We start from the raw sequence: 26767 nt of genomic DNA on the forward strand, positions 1-26767 counted from the left end.
TGTGACTGACACTGGGTGCTTGTGTGTGTGTGTGTGTGTGTGTGTGTGTGTGTGTGTGTGTGTGTGTGTGTGTGTTCACTTCCCACTTCATACTCACACTCTATGCATTCTTGTGTGTCATAGAGGTGTAAAACGGATGCTCTTACCCTTACTTCTTCAGTCCAGTAATCAATCTCTACCCATCCGAAGCTTCTCCTCAGAGACAGATTTCTTATGCCATATGGTGCCACACAGTCCGTACATGGCAAACATACGAAGCACGCAGAAACATCAGCTTCCTGCCGTCACACGTCTGCATATAAAACAGGTAAAACAACATGCTGTGTCCTGTAGCTGCAATCAAAAAACTGCTTGAAGCAAGCTCTCAGACTGTGTATCTCTATGCACTCGACTAACTTTACAATACTGAAATCAGGACTCTAGACTCTGTGTGTGTGTGTTGTGTGTGTGTGTTTGCTACAGTGTGCGCAAGTTGTGTGTGAATTTCTGTTGAGTAGAGAGAGAGAGAGAGAGAGAGAGAGAGAGGACGCTCTGTGAATCAATCATGCGTGAAGAGGATTTTCTGTTCAATAGGAGCTGCACACTTGCATACTTGCATTCTAATGACTCCATGTGAATAATCATACAAACAAGTTGCTCAGATGTGTGTGTGCATGTGTGCGTGTGTGTGTGTGTGTGTTACACAAACCCAGACTCGCACACACACAACACACACACACAGACACATGCTCATGCACCACTGAGTGCCACTGTTTCTGTTCTTATGATGGAACAATAGAGGGAAACACAGAGAGAGCGAGGCAGACACTTGTAGAAAACACAATCTATGTGTGTGTGTGTGTGTGTGTGTGTGTGTGTGTGTGTGTGGTTACCATACATCATGCATCGTATTAGCATGATATATGTTGAAGGCGTCAGATGCAGACATCTCTGAAGGTCTTTAGGGCTAGATGGGCTGCATCTCTGCCAATGAACTGCAGCCAATCTCAGATTTTGCACATATACAGGAACATGAACAGCATGTATAGTGTTGCTCTTTTCCCAGCTTTTCTTTGCTGCTGACATCACACAGTGTAATCATTTGCTAAAATATTGATGGAGCTTGCGTGGATGTGGATATCTCTTGTTTCTCCGTAGAACGAATTGAGTCAGGTTATGAGGATGAGATGAGTGTGGATGAATTCTGTTTTCCCGCACGTCACTCTGCACCTCAAACACATGTAAAACATTCATCTGGGATCAGCTTCCAGCCTCTCTCTCTCTCTTCCTCTCTCTTCACTAAGTAAAGCTGGAGTTGTTGTTCTGAGTGGTAAACATGTGCTAAGGGGGGGTGAATGGCTAAGTTTTCTTTTTATCCAATAAAAACGTCTCCTTGCCAGATCGATTGTTGTTGCTAGGAGACTGAAGCATCCTTTGGCAATGGGCTACAGCTCTCCGCGTCTGTTGTTTCCCTCTCTCTCTCTCGCTCTCTCTCTCTCTCTCTCTCTCTCCCTCTCTCCCGCACACCGTGTATGCGCGCACACACACACACACACACACACATGCACGGAGCTGGCGCGCAGAGCAGTGGCGCCCATCCTCTCTCTCAGTGCGACTCCTCCGAGGGATCAGGAGTAGACTAAGTCAAACTTCCAGCAGCTTAAGATTTGAGCGCAACCTTTGAAGAATCTAAGGTAGGTCAAATATAACATATTCCTTATTTGTAGGCAAATGTGTTGCAGTGTTAGATTACTGGTTAGGCGACAGAGTGCAGTGGAAAAATTGTCAGTCCAGGACCGTTCAAGCGCGCATCAGCCAATCCTACGGTGGGGAGCAATTTGCTTTGAACTTTGCGCAGGATTTAAACACCCAGTTGTTCTGCATAAGCTTGGCTCCTGTGTACATACATTTAATCAGATGCTCCGGTTGATCGCAGGTTGTGATAAAGATTTAAAAAAAAAAAAAAGCCCTGGTAGCTAATCTCTGCAGCAGATGCAATGATAAAGATACAGAAGGTGAAACAAAGAGTGGGCTATCTGCAGTTGCGTATTTTACGCTGCATGGAGAAGTTATTTGGGTTCAGACAGACCGCACTAAGGCAATGCCCCGCGGCTTTAAGCTTCCTGGGAAAAGGATGGGTGAGTAGTGCGTCTCTGGAAACAGGCATACAGGTGGATGTTATAATGAACAGACCACCGTTAAGAGGAAAGGACTTTCGGTCCTCCTCCCCCCCCCCCCCCCCCCCCCCCCCCACACACACACACCAGGGGAACGTGGATGTGTATATGGATACAGCGGAACCAACATGTCTCCATCCACATCAGCTGTTACACTTCAGACATACAGAGTCTGATTGATGCGGCTTCAGCTTCACGTTTTTCACTGACAGGTCAGCTTTAAGCTGTGATAGAAGTTGAACTGAGTTTTAAAGAAAAACGTATGACTCCATGTTTTCCAATTCGCAGAGTAAAACCATTTGAATTCGGAAAAATCAGGGCCCATGGGCTGTATTCCTGTAGAGCAGGTGTTTCTTTATAACCCTCAGCAGAGAGCATAGCTCGACCTTATCGTTTCCAAGCCAATGTATAACTTTGTTTAAATGAAAAGGTTAAAATGACAAGCAGTCACATATTAGTACTGAAAAGTTCTAGACTTTAATTGTTTTTCCAGTAGCAGTAGTACACACACGCACACACACACACATTAATATACATATATGTATATATACAGTATATAGTACACACAAGCTATACATTTCATGGTTTCCCTCTATGATAAGTACTTACTATGACTATAACTAATAAGAATAATGTGACTTTAATATGATTTTAGTACAAAAATATAAGGGGTATTAGGGTTAAGGTTGGAGCAGTCAGTTATGATGGGTGGTGTTTGTGTTAGGGGGTACTGAATGACATATTATCCCTGCCAAAGATGAGAAATACAAATTTGAGTGTGTGTGTGTGTGTAGATTGCATGCATTTGTGTCCAAGCATGTCTGTAAGTTGTTGCATTATTAAGTGTCATTTAATACATTCTTTACCATGTGTTAATTTACATTTAATTTGTATTTGTGTGCATTAGTTGCGTGGGCATTTGGTGATCTTGTTAAACCTTAAAGGCATGTTTTTCTACCAATGCTCGTGTGTGTGCTCTTGTGTTAGGGGAATCAGGAGACAATTATGTGTCATTGAATGGATTTGGCCTTGGGTTTCGGAATTTTTGTGCCTTGTAAATGTGCTTACATGAGCTTGTCTTTGTGCATTTTTGTGTGTACAAATAGCCTTGTAACTTCCACATAGCACCACTTGGACTGCATGCAGTACAGTACCTCTTCGTTAACAGTGTACTTGCACTGCATACAAAGAGAGAGACCCTGTAAAGGTAATGTTCTGTAGTTTAACTAGATATGAAAATGGGAAGAATGGTTATATAGTAATGTCTGGGTGTTATTACATAGATGTACAGTTTGTGCTATGTGAAAGGCAATATTCAATCTGAACCTGACTTCAATCTAAAGTTAAGTTCAGTGATGTCTTATTGACTGCACATAACCCTGAATTTAAATCATGGACACAGAGATAGAGACGCAGCCTGAGCTAACGCCTTAAAGGATAATAAAAAATAAATATCTATATTAAGGCCAAATGTTCCTTTGCAAGGCAGCTCTTTGGACAAAGTCCATTAAAGTGGTAATGTGTCCTAAATCTTTTCAGTCCCTATAAACATTGGGAAAGTACAGTACAGCACAAAGTAGCTGTAGTAAGTATCAAACCATCCATACAAATTCCTGAAACCACAACAGCAGCCTAATCCAGTCCTCTGCTCTCCATCCATGCGTCATGTACGGCTCGCTAACGTGTGCAAATACACCTGCTCACAAGCTTGACAGGCTTATGTGCGAGGACTGGGATGGAGGTCTGTTTGACCACTTATCGGTGAAAACATGAGTGTCTGAAATGCACTGAACGTGTGAATGGACACGGGAAAGTAGATTGTGCTGCAAGAGTGCTTTCTGAAGTTCTGACACTTTTGGAAAAGATTTGGCCCGACACAAATTCCAGCTGACCACAGGCATCAAGCTCCGTGAAGGAGAAAACTACAAACATTAAATAAAATCCTTTAATGTACACAGGGCAAGACTTTTAGATATTTCATAAGATTCGTGGTTTCTTGATCTGAAAGGAGTTTGTTCTGGGGTATATTACAAGTAGAGCAAATATTTCTTATGGCTTTGGTGATGGTATACAGAGGGCATTATGTACTTCCTAGATGATAGTGACAGTCATTCAAGGATATTCTGAAAAGTACTGTATTCTATTCTACTGCGTTTGTTTCTAAAGTTAGTTACACATTACATATACTGTACTGCACCTGACTTGAGTGACATTTTGTAAATATTTTAACGACTACTTGAGCTATTACTTGAATCACCAGTGGTTCGTCTGTGCCGTGTTATACAGTAATAATCAATAATCAACATTAAAGCTTAAGAATAAATTCTAAGCGAGTGACTAATACTGTTTTTGAAGTGCTACAGGCACTGAGAGCAGCATACTGTGTAAGAACTTCTTAATGTTGTCGCCTATGGTGCTGAATTCATTTTTAAGTAACAACACAACAAATTTAATTGCCTGTAATTGTCTTTTACAATACATACAAAACCTAAATGAAACGAGCACTATGTACTAATTATTGTGTTTGGCAGGATCACGCTGAATGCATAAAATAAGGATGACATAAAACTAAAGGATGAATTTCTTGTTTCTTTTTCTGGTTTCATGTGTCGACTAAAGCAAGAAAGTGGAAACATGGCATCTAATTTCACCAGAGTCAAAAGGAGTCCAACATACTAATTAAACAGGTGGGTAACTCAGACTCTGGTTTCATGCTAACAAGTGGCCCGAGTATAATAAACAAAATGTAATAATGTAAAAAATGCTGTCAAACAGAAAAGTTAAACTCACCACAAGAAAAACCTGATACACTGTGCATCCATAGTACCAACTAACATTTAGGACATTTTAGCCTTTGTTCCATTTATTTCATGCTTTCAATCAGCCCTGCAATGTTATTATTTGATGTACAAGAGGTTCACTTTGACATTTTAGGCCATAAACTGCCTTTATTGAATATTCAAATCGTTCTCAGGCATACTGCACTGGTGGTAAGTCAGTAACGGAGAAACAACAGAGTAGGATAAATGCTTTGTGACAGTATACAAAGTTGAAGAGGAGGAAGTAGCATAGAAGAAAAGTTTAGACATAGGTATAGCCTGAAATTTTTTTACCTTGGAAAATAGCTTTATGGTAATTTTAGGTAATTTGTAGCACGCACTAAATTGTGGGCAAAAGTGCAAAATCCACAGCACGCAAAGATGCAGAGGTCAGCGTGTACCCTAGTAGATCAGGTTGCATGATTTTTTTTTGTAGGTGATATTAAGCTTGCATGTTTTAGTAGATGCAAATGTTTTGTAAACGTTTTTGTCTGTTTGATGAATGAATAAATTCAACATTTGATTCAGCTTTGACTCCACGAGTGTTCCGCACAAACAGAGGAGGACTGAACTAAGACCGTTACCTGTACAGTACTTTTAATAAGGCATGAACAAATGTTGATACTGTAATGCACAGCTGTCATTATGATATCCATGTTTGCAGTCATAGCATCAGGTATTGATGGTGTTTTAGTTCTCCTAAAGCAAATCCTGATTCTGAAATATAACTAATGCTTTAGATTTTGATTCATGCAAGGATTCAAAATGTGATAAACTCCTGTTTTTGGCTCATGAAGTTTATGTAAAACTACTGTTGCTTCACTCCATGTTTCTTACACTTTTATGCTCTAGTGAAGAAACAGGGAAGTGCCTGGAAATCGCTGCTACTTCCCACAGCTCACCTCTCATCAGCAATAACAGTCACAACATACACTCATACACACACACACACACACACACACACACAAGCATAAATTTACCAGCACACACATACACACACAGTGTTTTCTCTCTGCTGACATCCCCACTTCCCTACATGCACATACATACACTGAGGATGAGGCAGTGAAAGGGCAGTGGGATGTACAGCTGTGATGGTGTGTCTCAGAGAGAGATCAGACTCCTTAATAAATTATGAGTGTTGAGGAGGGAAACAGTGTGTGTGTGTGTGTGTGTGTGTGTGTGTGTGTGTGTGTGTGTGTGTGTGTGTGTGTGTGTGTGAGCGAGAATGAGAGAGAGAGAGAGAGTGAAAGGTGGCTTGCTGGTCATGCAGTTGCTGCTATCAATACAAAGTGCCATTTTTAAACACTCCCAGAATCTTTCAAATTATGTTTTTGATGACTTGATGCAAAAGGTTGACAAACAAATGAAGAATTTGGGGTGTTCTTTTTATCCTAAATTATTATTTTTATTAATATTTATTTACTTATTTATTCATTTTTTGCTCCAAGCCAAAGACACATAACCTAGACTAGGGTACATCCCAGCATTGTCAAAGTTCAACAGTGTCACGCTTTCCCTATTTCAATTGAAATGCTTAATGTTGCACAAATTAATGAGCGAATTTGTTTATTTTTAGTGTCATAACCGCTGAAATGCCCTGTTACACAAGGGATTACATGACAAACAATAATATCCAACACAAATAAATCCTTCCGGCAGTTCACATTCATGTTCAAAACAAAAACAGATCATGCTGCATACCACATATGTGATTAATCAAAAAATAAAACAGGTTTTACACATGAAGAGAAAAGATATTTGCAACACAAAATCACATAGTTCCCATGAAATGTTAAACCAATTTGAGAATACACAGTGCTTTGCGACTCATTCAAATCGTTCTAGAGCTATGATTACATTACAGGCATATTAACCTACTGTAGTCAGTCTTTCTACCCTGTTGCATCAGGTTGTAACTATACTGGATTTTCACCCCAGTGCACAGGTCGAAACCTCTCAACCTAACTGCACAGCTTTTCCTTGATCACTGCTGTGTGGGCATCTGCCACACAACTGAGAATATGTGAGCTGTGAATGTCACAATGAAATAATCAATCAATTATACAGCAGTATAGTTTGTTTGGTTGCTAAATAACACAAAATATGTTTGCATGTATCTCCCTTTAACAGCAGTTGTTAGATCATCTGGTGATGTTACAGTACACACATGCTTTTTCTCACAGCACTTCTACTGTTGTGATTGTCCTCCGAGAAACCTTCACATAACTCTCCATGCTTTGTGTCCACTCTGGCTGCTATTAGCTGAAACTTGGTCGTGTCGGGGTATCTCTGGGGAACCATGTGTAATGCTTTTTCCTATTGCTTGTTTCTTTCAAAACACCCTAGATAAACGCAGACATAAACCATGGTCTATGTTTTATGAAGGTACAGATGAGTCAGGGACAAATCAAGGTGGTCTGGAGGACAGCAGGAGAAAAAGCTACGACAACACTGAGGTGGCACAAATGCAGAATCCAAACACAGAGTGGGAGAGTGGAAGTTTTAACAAATTATCAGCAGAACCACAAATGTCAGCAACTATCTGCCATCTTCAAACTACAAATTTGCTTCAAAGTTAACCAGTTAATCTGGTTAGAGGGTTGTAAGGGACGGTTAACAACAACAGACCTATATATAGAAGAGCTACTGAACTATAGCAGTAGTAGTAACACACTGATTTGACTTTGCTTAGTGGGTTGCAGCTTCATATATGTAACTTAAAGATGGCGTCACACATTTCTGCAAAGAACAGAGGCAGTGCACTTCTTACTATGGTTTCATTGATCATTTATATTTTGTTTAATTGTTTTTATAATAAATATGGAGAAATATTATGATTAGTTTTGTTCTCAAAATACACAAACTTATCCCAAGACAGTGACTTGAGTTTCGACAGTGTTGCTTTACACACCATGCTGCCACAAGCCAAACTGTGAAAGATAAAATAACGTGCCTTATGCTAAGGTCCACTACAGAAAGCTGTTGGGTTGCAGTAGGAATCAGTCTCCTAATTGAATATGAAAGATCCAGGGCTTACGTCGGGGAGCAAATGAAAAAGTAAATCCAGCACTGAAATTCTGAAAATCTGTGAGCGATGATGGCAGAGAATTTCCATGTATGACCCCTGACCTGACACAACCAGAACAAATCAAAAGGATTCATAGTCTTTCAAGACTTGTGACTGTCCATACCAATTATATTTATTCTTCAGTACGCTGTGTTCAATACTTTCCATTTCTGCCTGGTCATAGTAACTCTCTGTACACCTCATGTATTGACTGCAGTGATGACAGACTGGTGGGGTGTGAACATGAATTAAGCAGGATGTAGCAGCACTCGTACCATTGCAAGGTTGACTAATGCCCCATGATGACTCACAGGGTCATTACATGACAGTTAAGTTGATAGATGCCATCCACAGAGGGGTAATTCTCCTTCTGACAGGCCCACCGCCCTCTACAATGATGAAATGCAGATCTGATGAATGCTTTCACACATTTCCCAATCTGGGTCTGTTTTTAGGCTGAACAGCCATTTTTAATCAAACTGTGTCAGATGAGTTGTGGACCACCAAAACACTGTTAAAACAATGAAGTCAAAGTCCATGAAGAAAATGACTTTTTTAATATCTGCTGGAACCAGACTTCTTTGTTCTTTTCGCTTAATATGCAACTGATGAAATGAATGATAAAATTCAAGTTTAATCTGTTATTGACATTGTTTTTACTGATTGATTTCCTGTTAATAATATAAGTTAATTGATAGTTCCAGTGTTCCATTTTGCAGGTCTCATAATTTATCAAATGTAGTGTGTGAAGGTTCACAATGTGTAGTCCACTCTGATTCCCACCACAGACTTTGTGTGGTGCTCAGAGGTTAAAAGCTCTTTCACTAGAGAATCCCTTTGGAGTACCCACTGCTCATGAAAGCACAGTTTAGCCTGTGTATCACTGAAGCACACTACTTCTTCTGTGGGTTAATCCAATTTTCAATGCAAATTTACACTTACTCTCCACCCTATTTACATAAACGAGGGAGCCAAAACATTAGAAACACCTCCCAATACAATGCACTCCAGTACAACTTCATCACCCACTATGACCTCAACAATAAACATAGACTGTAGTAGAAATATCACCTTTCTGACAGTTGCAACAAAAACTGAGAAATTATAGTCTCGTAACAGTAGAATTAATGGCAGAGCCGCTGTATTGGATTACATCAGATTGTACAGGTGTACCTGATAAAGTGACCAGTGAGTGTACATCCTCATCTTCAAGCATGTGAACTGCCTGCTGAGCCTATCATTCTGTTGCTAAGCAAAGATCAATGATTGTGCTATTAAATTCTTTCCAATTTCAACTTTTTAGGATCTGCAAATCCATTTCTATGCTTCTAATATATCCTTAACCTTTGGGGTCACAAAATGGGCTGGTTAGTCAATACAGGAACATGATGGTTTAAATCTAACTGTATGAACGGAACATCAATAGTCATCTGACATAAGAGCATCTGATTATTGATTTTGATCAGTAAATGGTGACAAACTGGAGCTTAACCAAAGTTAGCCATCAACACCATACACCTACTTCTTCAGAGCAGAAAACCTTTAAATTCACTGGACAATAAGCAGCAGTGAGCTTGTGACGGGTTTCTATTTATTTGGCTGTGACCAACCATCAATCCAATTTTAATCCTAGTCATTTATTGTGAGAATTTCTATTTTTAAATAGACAGAACCTACACACGTTTCCATTGTTTATGCCGTGTTAATCTGTGTGATTGCTGAAAAGGGACAGAGAAATGTGCATCGCGTTTTGGTGTTGCATTTTGTGATAGCTTTCTGTCCTACTTATGGATCATCAGTCTTTTTTTGCCTATAACGCACTTTGTAAATAATTAATGGTCACAGCCCATTGCACCCGTTAGACTGTCAGAAGTCTGGGACACCATGTCTAAATACACGTATCCAAATCTACACAACAGGGTCATGATAACATTAATACACTTGAAACATTTGAACTGGACTACACACAGTTCATCTGCTTTCAAATCACATTCCCTCTGTAGTAATAAGTGGCGATGTACATATCTGGCGTTGATTGCCAAAATAGAAAGTAAGTGACAGTAGGAAAGAAAAGAAATGCACACAAAGCAATTGGATGGATTTACTGATAAACCTCTGCCAGTGTGCAGGTCTAATAAGGGCCCTGTTGTTCTGTAATAACAAAGCTTCTGATACCCCTCCTCCCATGTCTGCTTCTCTCCAAAATAAAAAAAAAAAGAACTCATCCCCATACTGTGAGCTTCATGTCATTGATGCAGCTGTGGTTCTGTGAGGTGCACAATAGACAGATAAATAAGCACACACACACAAACATATATCCACACAATGAAAAGAAAACTGAAAACACACACACACACAGGGCTGAGTTATGGGACTATCTCTCCTTTCAGTGTACTGTGGTCCATCGACCCTGCATCGCTGCTCTCAGCTGGATGCGTGTCATCCACAGCAGCCCTGCCTGTTAGAAGAGAGCGAGGGCTGTGGAGGATGTAAGCAAGGTGGCAATAAATGGGGAGAGTGGAGAAAGGAGAGGGCGGGCGAGGGGTAGAAGAGGACGAGGAAGGGATGCAGAGGTGAAACAGAGCATGCAACATGAGAAGGAAAACAGAAGAGTGGTGGTGTGAAAGCAGCCTACTCACTGACTTCAGATTTGAGCAGGGTCAGAGGTGAAATGGGGTTGTCGGTCAGATGTTACTCTGCATGATGGCGCCCATGGAGAAGGGTCAGTAGTCAGCCTCCTCCTTTAACTGATCCCCTCCCTTTTCTACTAATGTCAGTCAGGTTGTTTTTGGGCTGATGTTTACTCACCTCATGTACTGTATGTCTCACATCTCTTTTTAATAGGTGTCTGTCCTGATGTTGCCATGTGCCAGCTGCCATTTACTCTTATACTTCTTCATTCAGGTAAGACATTTATATTTATGATGTGCCTTGATAATTAATACATATATATTATATGTATTTAAATGTTATGCAGTGTTCTTCATTAATTATTTTTTAATGAGATCTTTACTCATGTTGACATGTTGACAAAATGCTTGCTTTTTTTAAGTTAGAGTTAAAAAAAACACAAAACATTCTCTGGGTTTGTTTAGTTTTGATACAGTCAAAATCTGGAAGTATTGTACATGATCAAGAATGCTAAAAGGTGGAAGCAAACGCCCCGTGTGTTATAGACAAAAACCTGTGTTGCAACACTGCATGGTGGACGACTGTGACATTTTTACGAGGTTTATGAGATGACCAGCAAACGTCTTATGAAAATAGCTAATCTACTTAAGAAAATGATCATTTTACAGTTTCTGTATCTGTCTGATAGTATCACCTGTTGCATTTTTTCAAACTAAATGTCCACACAGTGATAATGTTATTTTTTTCACCTTGGTGTATAGGCATCTTAAATAAGTAAGTTGATTTACATAGCCTATACCATGAACTTACAACATCTCTAGTCAGGGGCTGCCTAGAAAAAGGACAAATCCATTCATCAACCTGATCAAGTGGTTGTGTGTTGTGCACAATGGATAACATGCAAAATACTATCCAAGTGCACTAGTTTGCACTTTAGCCTTATAGGCAATATTGTCTGTGATAAAGAAATGACTAAAAGTACAATATTTTCTGTTTCACAGTTTGTGCTTTGCTTGCACAGTTGCTCTTGGGACAGGAAGCTCGTTCTGGGCACTTTCCAAGAGGTTATAACGAACCAAACATTCAATTTCAGTGGACACCATGAGAGCAGCATAAAATTGCTGGGATATATGATTTAGCACATTTCTGGGAAGTTGTTGCCAATTACATTACAGTGTCCTGTCAATATAAGGTGTTGAAATTGTTAGAGCCTCATCTCCATAAATATACAGTTTTGTGTTCCACGGGAAACGCATGTGTTCGCAACACAAATTCACACACAAACACATCCACAGCTCCAGCCTTGTTGCATCGTTGTCCTCAAAACTGAGCTCATTACAGAGTTCCCCCTCTGTGTTAGTTTCAAAGTGGTCTCTAATAATGGTGTAAGTTTGTTTAAAGAGTTTACTTTCAGGAGCTCTGGCTTTTTAGTGGAATACTGGAAATCAGTACATACTTGAAAGACAGATTTTTCAGACACCTTCAATGCATTTGACCAAAAACTGTTAGATTAGATTACATAGGCATTTAAGACAGGAAATGACTTCTTAACCCACATTGTCATAGACCACATCAGGGTAAGTTATATCATATTAACGTATTTTACTTCTACTTCATTCGTATATCCATCTACATACATTGACTGTATCATACAGTGCTGATTTGTTTTTCCGCCCACATGTATCCTGAACACACTCATTCAGGTCTCTATTGGTTGAGAGATGGAAGGGCGCTAAGACATAGAAATAGTCTGCTTTGAGGTCAACCCCTCAGAGAAGTAGAGGTGTGCATTTGTGCATGTGTGTGTGCACGTGTGGGTGGGTGTTTGTCTGGGTGTGTGTGTCATATTACAGAGAAGAGTGGTAACGTTATGGCAGTGCAGAAAAATCTTAGCTGCCTGCATTGAAGGGAAGCTTTCATCCTCCTACCTGCCCACCAAGGAGGGAAGGAATACACACTCTTGTTTTCTTTCTCGCACGCACACACACATTTTTGCTTCACTGTGAGAACACTCATTGACATAATGCATTCCCTAGCCCCCTGCTGTCATGTAGGCCATGTTAATCTGTTTTGTTTAAATTTTGAATTTATCACGTGTACTGCCCTACCCCAACCCTAACCAATACCCAATTCTAACCTTAACCCTAAAACCTAATTTTTAAACATCCCTCTCATTGTTAGGACGGGCTAAAATGTCCTCACCTTGTAAAATTGTCCTCAGTCCAGTGGTTAAAAAATCATGCTTGTCCTCACAATGATAGCCATACAAACACACACACACATAGCCCCACAGCATTATGCTCCCACCACCAGCAGGCCACTCTGCTTTCCATCGGACTTCAAATAGCCAAAATATCTCAGCTCTACCAAATTCCTCTGAATCTTAATTTCTGCAATCTCCTCATCTTTTGAGCCTGGGGCTGTGTCCATGGGATGTCTTCTTCGGCAACACCGTCACACTAGTTTTTCTTAACATTTTCTGTTGTTATTTTCTCTCTTATCTCGCTTCCACTCCTGACTGGTGTGTGTGTGTGTGCTGGCGTGCAAGGCTGCAGTAGCGCAAACACTTGTGTTGCGGACTTGTACTCCCTCCTGCGCTCTGTGCCCCACGTCAACCTAACCTGATACGGCTGTAACTCTAGTCCAGCCACATAATGGGTTCACACAGTGCTATTGTCATTATCATTGTCTTTGTGTAGTGTGTCAAAAAGGTTTATCGCCCAGCTCTACCAAGAATTTAAGAGCAGTCCCTCTCAATCAAGTGTTCAAGTGGTACTAGGCAAGAGCTTATAAATGGTTCTAATAATTTTTGGTCATTTTATTATAATAATAATTATAATAATGACTTTATTGAACACCCTGGGGAAATTGTTGTTTGGACAGCTGGAGTAGATGACGGCGCTACTGTGGGGAGTCGGTGTCTTGTCCAAGGACACCTCGACATATAGCCAGGAGGAACCAGTAACTGGGGTTTATAGACAACGATTATTACAATTATTAGTGGTAGTATTAGTATTTCACTTGAATTTGCAAAATGTAGTGCAACTTGCAGGAATAAAATATTTTGAAATCATTGCAGCAGAGGAAGTGATGTGTTCACGTTAATACTCTATTTCTATCTGGTATTAACAGTGTGATATGATATATTTGATATATGTGATATATTATCTGAGTAATAAAGGAAAATGCATGTTAATCCAGTGAATATAATGTAGAATGCTAGCAGATCAAAATGCTTGCTGAAAGGTCACATAACTCTTCCAGTTATCCCAGCAGAAACCCACCAATTACCCTTTCAGAAAGGAGACCAGGGATTTGCCATGTTTGTTGACTACTTCACTAGTTCCACCTACTGATTTGCATTTAGAGATCACTGACAATAGTGCCACAATCAAAATAGTGAGAATTTTTTTTTTAACACCAGTTGTGAATATAAGGATAGCAAGTATGTTTATTAGTACCAGTTGACAATATATCCATGTTGTGTGTTAATACTATGTGTAACTCTTTTGTTAGACCTGTCAAAATAACACTACTGCTGTCTTTATGGGATAAAGCTGCATTCAGAGCTGCAGAAGATATATGAAACTGTGCTGCTAGCAAATTTACACTGACATATAAATTCTGTGCAATGCCAAATTCAAATTAAGGGCATAGAGTTTAGGCTGCCTCTGAGAAAAGTGGAAGTGGAGAATGTTTTGGAAAGAAGCAGTCAAAACACACAGTGATAGCTTTAATGGAGATGTTGAAAAGCAGCATCAGCTGTTGTTGGCCTCATTGTTGTCAGTTAGCTTCTTTCATGGTAAAATGCATTCAGTCCTAAAACTGTAATTATGCAGGCGAGAGAGGGAGCAATAAATCTGATAACACACACATACACACACTTACGGGTATAAACTCTTGGACGAGCAGAGAATTGTTGGAACAGAGATCAGATTAGAGGAGCTTTTCTGATCTGTGGCATGAGAAGGCTGATCTCATGTATCAACCAGCCATCTAAGCTGGCTTATCCTGACGCAACCACAGGCAAACACACACACACACTTATAAGAAAAAAGTTTACACAGTGATATAAGGGAGGGGGAGATTGGAGAACAGTGGGGTTCAATCTCCAAACAATTCCATATCCTTTTTAGTCATGGCCTGGCATTGGCTGTGAAGCGGAAATGACTTGGAGTCCTTGTTAACAGTGTCCCCAAACTCCACTAAAGGTCTACTTTGTTGTCTTCATACTTTGTCACAACACTTCTAAATGTATTTCACTGAGCAGTTCCTGACAGCTTTGGATTTGACCTGTGGTATGTCTCCTCTCCTCTCCTCTCCTCTCCTCTTTAAGCAGGACTGATGTCCAGATGGTGTCCCCCTCCATGTGTGGTCCATTTCAGCTCTCACTGACCGTTTCATGGGCCACAAACAGAGCCAAGCATCCACACCCACTTGACCCCGCCACACGCTGTACACCTCACTCTTAACCCGTCACCCCTGACCTTCACCCTTGGCCCTACACCTCCCTCGGTTTCACTCTCTTGTCAAGCCTCCCCTCACATTGTGACAATCCTAATCCTCCCTTAGCCCAACATGGTGGCCCGTGCTTTAGTCTTGGTCATGATGTGTCGGGGTGTCTTGCTCTCTGTCGGAGACCCACCTCAGTCTCGCCGAGAGATCCGCATTGAGGGCGACCTAGTGCTCGGCGGCCTGTTTCCTGTGCACGAGAAAGGTGCTGGGATGGAAGAGTGTGGCCGTGTGAACGAGGACAGAGGGATCCAGAGGCTGGAGGCAATGCTGTTTGCCATAGATCGAATTAATTTGGACAACACCTTGCTGCCAGGTGTCTCCCTCGGGGTCCACATCCTGGATACCTGCTCCAGAGACACCTATGCACTGGAGCAGGTACGTGAGTATAGTCAATGGATATAAACCATGTTTCCAAACGGAGATGATGCCAGACTATAATTAAAAACTCTTTTCTGTTAAAGGATAACTCTCTTTAACTGTCAAAGTAAACTGTACACAGCGCATGTGGAGAGTAAATTCTACTATATGTGAATCAAAATTAATTTTGCTTTCATTTGCACAAGTTCCTGTTTCGTTTGAATATGGCTTTATTCAAATAAACTTGTGCAACATATTGCAAGTATAATATTTTATTCTTTACATTTACATGTAGTTATTTGGCAGATGCTTTTATCCAGTAACTTAGAAGTGAGGTACAAAGCAAGCAAAACATCTACGACAAGGAGAAGAACTATAAAGTAAAGTGCTCTAGAAAAAGCTGCTTCAGCTACATGGGGTATAAGTGCAAATGTATGTATGTATGTTTGTTTGTTTGTTTGTTTTTTTAAGTGTAGAAAAAGATTTAAGGGCAGGGAAATATACAGTATATTAATATATACAGTATATAGCTATTCTTACAAATTTACTAGTGCAACAGTATCACTATAACTATTTTCTGTGCCTTCTTATCTATACATGAAGTATAAAGTACATAAATCAAATTATTTCCTCAGAAATCATTCTGTTTTTGTGTTGTAGAGTGCTCCATTGTACATTTTTCATACAGCACGGCTAAGATACCGTTTGTTTAATGCGCCGTTTGTTCTGTTCGACTGCTTTGGGTGACTAGAAGGTTTGTTACATTTTATGTTAAAAATATGTTCTGCAAATTATGTAGGTTTGTGGCGTCAGAAGAAAAAGGTGTAGCGTTTCCATTTTAAATCGAATACAACGATAAGGTCTCATCAAAAAATAACATTCAGGTAAATTACAGTAAATGTACCTTGAAATTCTATTTTATCCGCTTGGGGTAAAGGATCTTGCTCAAATGATAACAGCAAATGCTTGATGAGAAATAGAGATTGAAGCTATTTGGGATGAAGGAAATGAGCCAAATATATATATATAAAAAAACAAGAAAGCACTTTCCCCTCAGGGGATGTTATCTTCAAAAAAATAATTTGTATTTTATTGCAGAGCTACTTATGGATGATGCATTTTGTGATCTTACACAGTGAGCTCTTTGACTGGTTGCATGATCCCTATGTTTTCAAGCTGCAGGTTCATTGGCTGTTTGTCTGTAGACCAGCAAAAATGTGCCTTGGTCTCTTAGGACATGATTTGCAATTTTCACCCATACTGAAAACATTTTAGTGCCCCTATAAAATAACAAGCTTTAATCATCCAAAAAGATTAAAATGCTACACCGTGAAACATTATTGGTTTCTTTATTACAAATAATCAGAATGCTGATTATTGCTGATTAAAAATAAATAAATAAAATAAATAATACATACTAACACAGTACCATAGACATCATTTGACATAAAGCATGTATGTATTTCTGTTCCCAAGGCTCTGGAGTTTGTTAGAGCCTCCCTCACTAAGGTGGATGACACGGAGTTCATCTGTCCAGATGGATCTTACGCTCTGCAGGACGACAGCCCGCTTGCAATCGCTGGAGTTATAGGAGGATCCTTCAGCAGCGTCTCCATACAGGTAACATAAAAACAGCACGCAGGTAAAGGGACACACCTTGCCTCCTCCCCTCTATTTTTTTACTATTCTTTTGACAAGTTCAACGACCAAGTGTGCAGACGGTAACTTTCAGTGATATGGCACGTGTGTATTGTGTGTGACTGTTGCATGAGTTTCTTAGAATGAATTTCCACCGGTGTGTTCTTGTGTATTTCCCAGCTATTGTAGCTCTTCTCACAGAACTGGATAATTTGCATAGTTTAGCATAAAACCTCCTTCTGCCTTACTCCTCTGTGACTGCACAAAAGCCTCCTCCTATCAGTCCTTAAATCCCTAATCTCTGCAACTGTCTCTCCCCTTCTCTCTCTCTCCCATTTAATGCATTTCTTTTTTAAGTCTCTTAAATCTTTGCTCTCTTCCTTCTCATCACTGCCTGCCTCCCGTTTTGCCTTCTTTATATGCATTCTGAGGCATCCCTCTCAGCTATTTGGGGAGAGCTCAGTGTATGCTGACCTCAGCCCCTTCATTCCCTCCTCCTTCTTCCTGGGGCGGCTATTGTTAACACATCTGCTCTGTCTTTTGTCCTTCATCACACATAATTACCCCTTGTTTTCGTGCCGCTCATTCTTGTTGCCCTTTGTTGCCTTTGCTACTGTTTTTACCTGTCTTTTCTGGGTGCAACACTGTTTACAAGACTTGACGTGTGCTCTGCTTTCTGATCTCTTGCCAGTGGAGCTAATCCAGCTACTCCTTGATGCCTCTCTACTTGGCCAGCCTGTCTGTTGCTTTTAAATGAAGTAATAGGGAATTATTTTATGTTTAACCATGCACAACTAAACTCCAGTGCCTTGTGGGCATTTACATAGTCGGCATCACTCTTCCCATCCTTTCATACATGTGTGCGCATGTGTTTCTGTGTGTTTGTGTGTCTGTGTGTGTGTGACTTTCATTCCAAGCAGAAAACACACAGCACCCCTCTACTGCACCAGTTTTTTCCTCCCTCCCTTTCATTTCTTTCCTTTTCTCTCATATTCAGCCCATACAGAGCATCTCCCATCCTACTCTAGACACAGGAAGAAAGCGGCTTTCACTAACAGAGTAAACTCTTGGTGTCCCAACAGACAGGCCTCTTAGCTAGCTGTAGTCATTGTTCACTGGCAGGTAATGGAGCAATGTGGTTACATTTTGCAGCGTGACCTTCCCTGACATTTAAGCCAACTGTCATCTTAAAGCCATAAAACCTGCCTGGAGTACTATGAGCAGCCATCAGTGTCATTGCAGTGTTAGCGTGTCTGCACAGCCGTATAGGTGGCAAGAAAAAGTATGTGAACCTGTTGGAATTTCATGGTTTTCTGCATTAATTTGTCATAAAATGTGATCTGACTTTTATCTAAGTCAAGAGTGTTAACAAATATAATGTGCCTGAAGTAATAACACAAAACAATTGCGACCTTTCATGTCTTTATTGAGAACAACCATAAAAACCTCATAGTGCTAGTGGAAAAAGTATGTGAACCATGTTGTTTGTCTGAAACCATTCTGCAGCTTCTACAGAGTTTCAGCGGATGTACAGACAATCTCACATCATGCTGAAGAATTTTTTGATACACTTGGGAATTTATCTTCCAATCACTGAAAGCTGACCAGGCCCTGTTGCAGCAAAGCAGGCCCAGATCATGATGTTTCCTCCATCATACTTTACAATTGTGGTGTCCTGCCATAGAAACCTACTTCTTTGATGTTTTACCTACTGTAGACTCATGAACACAGATGTTAGCCAGTTCCAATGATGCCTTCAAATCATTGGATGTCACTCAGGGTTGCTACTTCACCTCATTAATGAGTGATTGTTGTCTTTTTGGGGTCATTTTGACGGGCCACACGCCTCTTGGTAAAGTAGTCCCAAAGTCGTTTCAGTTGGCTATGCATGGCTCACATAAGCTATTCCACTTCTGCAGAGTGTTTTTTGTCAGTCAAAGTAGCTCCAGTCCACACCTCCAAAGTATACTCTTAACTTATGCTAACGCCTGACACCAATTAGCCTTTTTGAGGTCATTATTTTATTACATACTTTTTCCACTTGCACTGTGAGGTTTTTATGGTTGTTCTTAATAAAGATAAAACAAAGATCAGAATTTTTTTTGTTATTACTTACTCTTGACTTGATGATGAAGATCAGATCACATTTTATGACAAATCAATGCAGAAAACAATGAAATTCCAAAAGGTTCACATACTTTTTCTTGCCACTGTATGTATGTAAGTGTATTTTCTATTCCCCTTCATTATTAGTCTAATGAGATTCTGACATGTTGTCAAAACAGCTCATCAACTGAGCTATGAATGAAATATAGAAAAGCCCAGAGTGATGCACTTTAAAAGGATTAAACTGAGCAAGAACAGAATGGCTGTGTAGCTGTGTGTTTATTTGCATGTGTGTGCATGTTTAATGGTGTATGTGTTTACGAGTCTTTGTGTGCAGGAGTGTGTGTAGCATTTACATTTCCACTGTTTGTTTTGGCATCTGTGACTAAAATTGTGATGAAAAGAACATGACTGAGCCCGATCAACAGTAAAAGGGAATATTATATGGATATCAGCAGACCCCTGATGATGTCCATCACTAATACATGAGTTAGTGTTTTATTGAAACTCTGCGTGTTTGTGTGTGTATATATACACTTGCTGCTATGTGTCTTATCTTCAACTAATCGCATTACGCATGAAGCAATTCCTATCAGCGGCAAACTCCAAATTATGTGCTAATTTTAATATAATGAAGAAATACACTTAGGAAGATGATTCCAATTATTTTGTGGGTCTTATTTCTAGGTTTTTGTCACTGTGCCAATCATGTTTGATTAAAATTTCATTACTTGTTTAATCGAAGAGCTTGACACACATGGAGATCTGCTCTTCAATACAGATCATTCGAGCAAAGCATTTCTAGCTGGTTGAGCTATTACCAGATCCCTTTGTGAGAGGTGGTAAATGAGTAGATTTACTCAAGTACCATACTTACATACAATTGTGAGGTACTTGTGCTGGAGTAGTTCAATTTCATGTTACTTTTACTTTTACTCCACTACAATCCAATGGAAAATATTGTACATTTACTCCACTACATTTTTTTTTACAGCACTAGTTACAAGTTACTTTTTGCAGGTTAGTGATCATACATATTTTGCCTGTGGGAATTTGCCAAGCAAATCTGTATTAGACTTTTATAAGAAATCTATCTCAAACAGTACTTTTCCTTTGTACTTTAAGTGAAATTTAGAGCTTGTTCTTCGAACTTATACTTGAGTAGAAATACGAAAGGGCATATATTCTTGTAGTATTCAAGTATTTTTCAAGGAAAATACTTTCATTTTTACTTGAGTATTGACTTGTGTGGACTTTAATCACCTTTGGCCCTTGCCCCACTAAAACTAATACTCAATATTGACAAATATGCTTGTATTCAGTTCAGAATATTAAACTCAGTGGTGGCACGTATCTGTGATGGAACTAATTATGATTAGTGTCTTTCAAGCAATTAATTAAATCCAGAAATTACACTGTGGCTGTTAGGAAAACCAAAATTTTTCCCCACCACATACATAAAATTATCATTCTTTTGTTTTCAAGAAGCTTCACTGCTTCTGCTGAGTATCCTCCAGTTTTCTATTCTCTGTGTACTTGGACACTTCTTTCAAGTGCCCCATTAGATTAATTATACAGTAATTGTCTCTTTTGCAGCCATCTTTCAAAACATTTGCATTGTAAACACTACAAGTAGCTGCTTGACTACATTCATTCTTGAGTTTAGCTCATGTATTTGAGGCTAACAACAAGATAAACCATGTGCTTTCAAGCTGATCACAGCAGATCATGTGTAATTCATACTGAATATCAAATTATAGTTCATATAGCTCAGTAAGAAAATTGTGAATATGGAACGTTGTTAGTCTCTTGAACTATAGTTTATGGTTCTCTCCTCTATATAGATTACTTCAACAAAATTAATAAAACATCACCTAATATTATCTCCATATATCTCCTTGTGCTAAAGAATATAAAACAAGTTATCAATCAATTTTGAATTAATAAAAAGATAAGATGAAATTTTCCTATTATTTCACCTGATCACTGTCTCGTTCTTTGTGTATCTCAGGTTGCCAATCTTCTTAGGCTCTTCCAGATCCCTCAGATAAGCTACGCGTCAACGAGTGCCAAGCTCAGTGATAAGACCCGCTATGATTACTTTGCCCGCACAGTGCCCCCTGACTTCTACCAGGCCAAAGCCATGGCTGAAATCCTGCGGTTCTTCAACTGGACATATGTGTCCACTGTGGCGTCAGAGGGCGATTACGGTGAAACTGGTATAGAGGCATTTGAGCAAGAGGCACGCATGAGGAACATTTGCATCGCCACTTCAGAGAAGGTAGGGCAACGAATATGAGTTTATTTCTGTGGTGTAATCTGCATGAATAAAAGCAATCATTGCTCCAAGCCAAATACCAAAAAGCCAAAACTTTAATCTGCAGTGTCACACTGATGCATGGCCTGAAGCTGCACCTGTAACAAAGAACAAGGCGATAAGTTTATGAGCTTATACAAGTTTGTCTTGTCTTACACACAAATGGGGTTTATATTACACTCTTATCAGTTTTGAACCAGAAAATGAAAGCTTATCTCCAAAAACTCATTCTGAGTAGTTTCACACTCACATTTTTCATTTCATTTGCTACAGACGTACGTGTTGGTGTGAGCCTGAAGTACAGAATGCTATTTTGCTTGATTTTTCCTATAAATGATGGTGATAGATTAACACAAATAGGGAACTAAAATGTATTTGGGAACAGAATGAGCATGTACAGCATAATTCTGAGTTACATTAATGTCCTTTTCTTGTCAAGGTGGGCCGTTCTAACGCTAAGAAGTCCTATGAAGCTGTGATACGTCAGCTCCTGCAGAAGCCAAACGCCCGCGTTGCTGTCCTCTTCCTGCGTAGCGATGATGCCAGGGAGCTGTTGGCAGCTGCTGCCAGGCTTAACACCTCCTTCATCTGGGTGGCCAGCGACGGCTGGGGTGCACAGGAAAGTATTGTGAAGGGAAATGAGGTCACTGCTGAAGGAGCTATCACACTTGAGCTGGCAGCCAATCCTATACCAGAATTCAACCGTTACTTCCTCAGCCTAAACCCAGTCAAAAACCATCGTAATCCCTGGTACAGGGAATTCTGGGAGCAGCGCTTCCAATGCTCCTTAGGTGGTGGAGGAGGAGCAGGGGGAGGTGCAGGCATTGGACTAGAAGAATCACCTCTCCCACCATGTGATAAGGACCTATCAATGGACAAGAGCAACTTTGAACCAGAGTCAAAGATCATGTTTGTGATAAATGCGGTGTACGCTATGGCTTATGCCCTTCATAATATGCAACGGAGCCTGTGTTTCAACACCCCCAAACTGTGTGACAGCATGAAGGCCTTGGATGGGCGTAGGCTCTACAGGGATTACATCCTTAATGTCAGCTTCACAGGTAAGGCAGCCAGAACATATGGCAAGAAAACTCCTAGATAAAGTGTTCAAGGTGGCTGAAGAGTGAAGAGAGAAAAGACAGCAAGAAATAGACAGGAATGTGAGTGCTGTGCCTCGTTAACAATCCTCTCATGAACAACACAGGGATGTTGTCCTTTTCCTTTGCCAAACCAGCCAAGCCACAGAACATAAAAAGTACTGAGACAAATCCGCTTAATTGCTATGTATTGTCAGAGCCTGCCATTGACACCTATTACCCATGCGTAATTGATACGACACTACAAAGTTGCTTTGAGGAAGGAGAGCTCCAGTTAATCCGTCAGCCATATTCTTCTCTCTTGCTCTAATGAGATTGTGTGTGTTATAATAGCTCCTATAGCAGGCTGCCTGTCTGTCTGTCAGTCTCCGTAGAGTTGGGAGAGAAGAGACAGAGGATTGGCTTGACTGACAGATGGCGTACAAAGGAAGCGTTATAAATAAACTGCTGTGTCTCGGGGACTGACACAGGTTTAGAGGTGCTTATTCCTCCACCAACCGTGACCAGGAGCCGACATCAAAACAGCCAGACAGATAGCACTAACATGGCAGCTTTGCCATGGGACGCTGGGGAGCGAGAGCAGGAGGGATTGATGGAGGACGAAAGAATGGAATCACATATTGAGGGAGGGGGGGAAGGAAGCTTACAGATAAGACTGACAGGTGGACTAAAACGAAAAAAGAGAGTTTGAGGTAAGGTAAAGAGGAGTAAGACAGAAAAAGAGATAGGGAGGGAAAAAGAGAAGGAACAAGGGAGCACTGAGGCAATGCCGGAGTGAGACAACGTGCGTCAGCAGAAGAGGAGGATTCACTTTGAAATTCCCCATCTTCATTTCTGCTATAAATCAAAGGACTTGGAGCATTTTTGTGTGAGAGGAGGGAGGCAGAAAGAAGGAATGAGAGAGTGAGAGTACGATAGAGAAGGAGAAAGAGAAAGATAGGAAATAGTACAGTGGACAATTGCTGTTCTGGTCATCCAGTTGGCTCAAATGATAACCACTTTCTTTCCAGCATGCATACTAGGGTCGGGCATCTCTGATGTGAGGCTGATACAATATGTATCTCGATGTACTATATGCGATCATATACATTAAAGATGTCTATGCAGCAAATAGATGTGATACAATTCGCATCGCAATCACAATGCAATGCAATTCAACACCATTTGTGAGATACGATATGATTGATGATGCAAAGGAACGACTTCAATGAGTCTAAATATTTACTAATCAAAATAAATTAAGACCTTTTATAAACAAGCTAGTTTTCCCTATCTGGCTTGAGCACACCATGTTTGTTATGCTCGACCGCTGCACTCACACAATAGCATAACTTAAAATGTAAAGGTCTGACTTAAGAGGAATAAAAGTATGAAAATATCAAATTATTGTGACAGTTACATTTGTAAATAATGTATAAAGCATCTAATAATCAAATGTATCAGATTGTATCATTGCAGACATTGAATAACCAACACATCTCGATGCCTTTGGATCAGGCCCCATGTGATCATTTATTGATACAAATCAATTAATGTTCCCAGAGTTTGCTCAGAGAAAGAGCAAACTAGAGATGCAGATTCACACATAAAATGTCTTAAAGTGCTGTGGCAGAAGTTTGAGAAGAAAGAGATTGGTAACTTCCTCACATCTCTATGTCTGATCATCTCTCCAGCATAAAGTCGCCCGTCCGACTCTCCCTTCTTTCTTTTCACTACTGATGTATGTCCATGAGGCGCGTCTTTAGTCTGCAGCAGGGAAAGAGTAATAGCATGAACAAGGATCTTGAGTTCTTTACAGCTCAGTTTTAGTGACAACACTGACAGCATGGCAAACAGCTGTATTGGTATTAAATGCATTTAAAGTATCTGTTTATAAGATGGAGAGGATGTTGAAGGTGGCAGTGGAGTTAAACTGGGAGTTGTGGCTGTGTTTGTTTTGAGTTGTTGCTCAGCCCTGAATGACTCACTCTCACTGCTGTACATATACATTTTTTCCATCTACCGTATAGAGGGAAGGAGCCGAGGTGAGTTGAGGTTGAATGTGGGGTATAAATACTGCAGCAACACCATCCGCAGTGCTCTCAGTCTGAACTGTAGCAGACGAAAAGCCGACTGTGTTCAGCACGCTCTATCTCTCTCACACCTCCTTCTCTTAGGCACACATACATGTTCGTTACAGACTCTTACCGAGCATTAAAACTTTTATTCTTTATGCTTTCAAAGATACTTAATTGCTATCCTCTGTACTTAATTTTACATCCTCGACGCAGCAGATAGTGCGCCCTTAACTGTGATAGGGCTGTTTTGTTTTGTGTTACTGACAGCGTATGTGGTGAACAGAGGCAGTATGTTGTGTGGATAGGAGAGTGTTTTCATATGCCATTCTCTTCATCTAGTCTCATCTCGCTAGTTGCTATGGTAATGAAGCCGACACTATTGCCAATTGTTGAAGTGATCTGGTAGATCATGGGAACCGCTCCCTACCAACTAGTAACAGACGCAGGGGCGCATTTGTACATTTTTATGAGGCCTTGTTACACAATTCAAAAACAAAACACACACACACACACACACACACACAAGAGACACATACGCAAACGGGTGCAAAAAAACAGTCCGCTTTTTTACAAAGTGGCAGCTTGAAGTGCTTGTTTTTTCACCAGTATGAAATTGCAGACACCCCGAGCCCACACACTTCTCAAAGCCATCATTCAACTCCCACCTACCCAACGCCCCAATCTGCAGCAAATAGATCAGTATATACGCACATGCATGCAGTCTACTGTTCAAATAGTGATGATAGATGTGATATTCCCCCTTCTCTGCACTTTTGTGTGTGTGTGTGTGTGTGTGTCTGTGTGTGTGATATGTCTGTGTTAGCAGAGGCGGTGTGCCTTCAGGGCCATATTGAGCAGAGAGCTAACTGCAACGTTTCGATGCTAGAGAACAACCTTCACTCCGTCTCTTTCTCATTTTCTCTTCATTCTCTTCCGCTGTCTCTCTTCGTCTTTCTCTCTCTCTCTCTCTCTCTCTCTCTCTCCCTCTCTATGTCTCTCTCTCTCCATCTCTCTGTATCTCTCTGTCACCTTTCTCTTTTTACCCAGAAAGTGTCCTACTCTCTCTACAGTCAAAAACAGCACATCCCACTCAGACTTCACAAGGTTGCTCTCCTGCCTCCACCACCTCTCTGCGCTGGTCTGTTCCTCCACTCCTTTACTTTGCTCATCCCTCTATCCATCCTTCACCTTTTTTTCTATTGATTCCTCCATCTAAAGGCTTTCCTCCATCCACCTGTATCTCTGCTGCCATCACATCAGTTTGCTTTTCACTTTTGCTATCTCCTTTCTTTTTCCACATATTCTTTTCCCTCTTCTCCCTTGTCACTTCCCTCCTTTCTTTCCCCTTATCTGGTCACTCGGCTCATCCTCTTTCCTAGTACCTTCTGCTTTTGGCCTGCCGTCTCTTCCTTTGTGTCCTCTATCTCGCCACCTTTCTTTCAGTCAAGCCTCAGATTTCTGCTGCAGCTCTTTTCCTCCTATACATTTGTCTCCCTTGTTGTCGACTTCCTTTTACCCACCCTATCTGTCTTCTTTTCCCCTGTGGCCTGTTGCTCCGTGGCCCAGGCAGTGCCTCTGTCCCCGGGGACCAAATCTGCAGGGAGAACAAATATAGCTAATGTGATCTGTCTGTGTGTGAATTTATGACATGTGAGTGCATCCCTGTGTCCATTTCTGTATATGCTCAGGGGTATGTGTTTGTGTGTTACTTCGCACATTCTGAATGGGGCACAGATGTGTAAGGTCATCAACCGTCTAATGGAAGAGAGACAAAAAAGAAGGTTGGTCACACCATTAGCTGAGCAGAGTTGCCGTATCTTTATATTTTACCTGGAACAGGTGTGTATTTATGCATCATTGTTGATGCACTATTTACTTTGGCAAGCTTAAATCAGGATTAACTTGGGGAACCAGGTGAATAGATGCTTGGAACTATAATTCTCTATTCCCTAGCCAACAACTAATCAACAGCCAGCTTTTGAATTCTTAGTCACACACTCACGC

The 26767-nt window shown here is 40.5% G+C and overlaps 1 protein-coding gene across 2 annotated transcripts in view; it reads left to right on the forward strand.

Moving 5' to 3' along the window:
- The first annotated feature begins 1534 nt into the window (after positions 1-1534).
- Positions 1535-26767, forward strand: part of grm3 (glutamate receptor, metabotropic 3) — a 37737-nt gene continuing 12504 nt past the window's right edge. The window contains exons 1-7 of one of the 2 annotated variants that reach the window (XM_026365548.1): positions 1535-1673; positions 4776-4843; positions 10890-10949; positions 15013-15566; positions 17025-17168; positions 21304-21573; positions 22049-22670. In XM_026365548.1, the coding sequence (XP_026221333.1) occupies positions 15255-15566; positions 17025-17168; positions 21304-21573; positions 22049-22670 (1348 nt within the window). In that variant the 5' untranslated portion in view covers positions 1535-1673; positions 4776-4843; positions 10890-10949; positions 15013-15254. The remainder of the gene's footprint in view (positions 1674-4775; positions 4844-10889; positions 10950-15012; positions 15567-17024; positions 17169-21303; positions 21574-22048; positions 22671-26767) is intronic. The other variant, XM_026365546.1, reaches the window with a different exon arrangement.

Source organism: Anabas testudineus, chromosome 6 (genome assembly GCF_900324465.2).
Source record: "Anabas testudineus chromosome 6, fAnaTes1.2, whole genome shotgun sequence".
Lineage (NCBI taxonomy): Eukaryota > Metazoa > Chordata > Actinopteri > Anabantiformes > Anabantidae > Anabas > Anabas testudineus.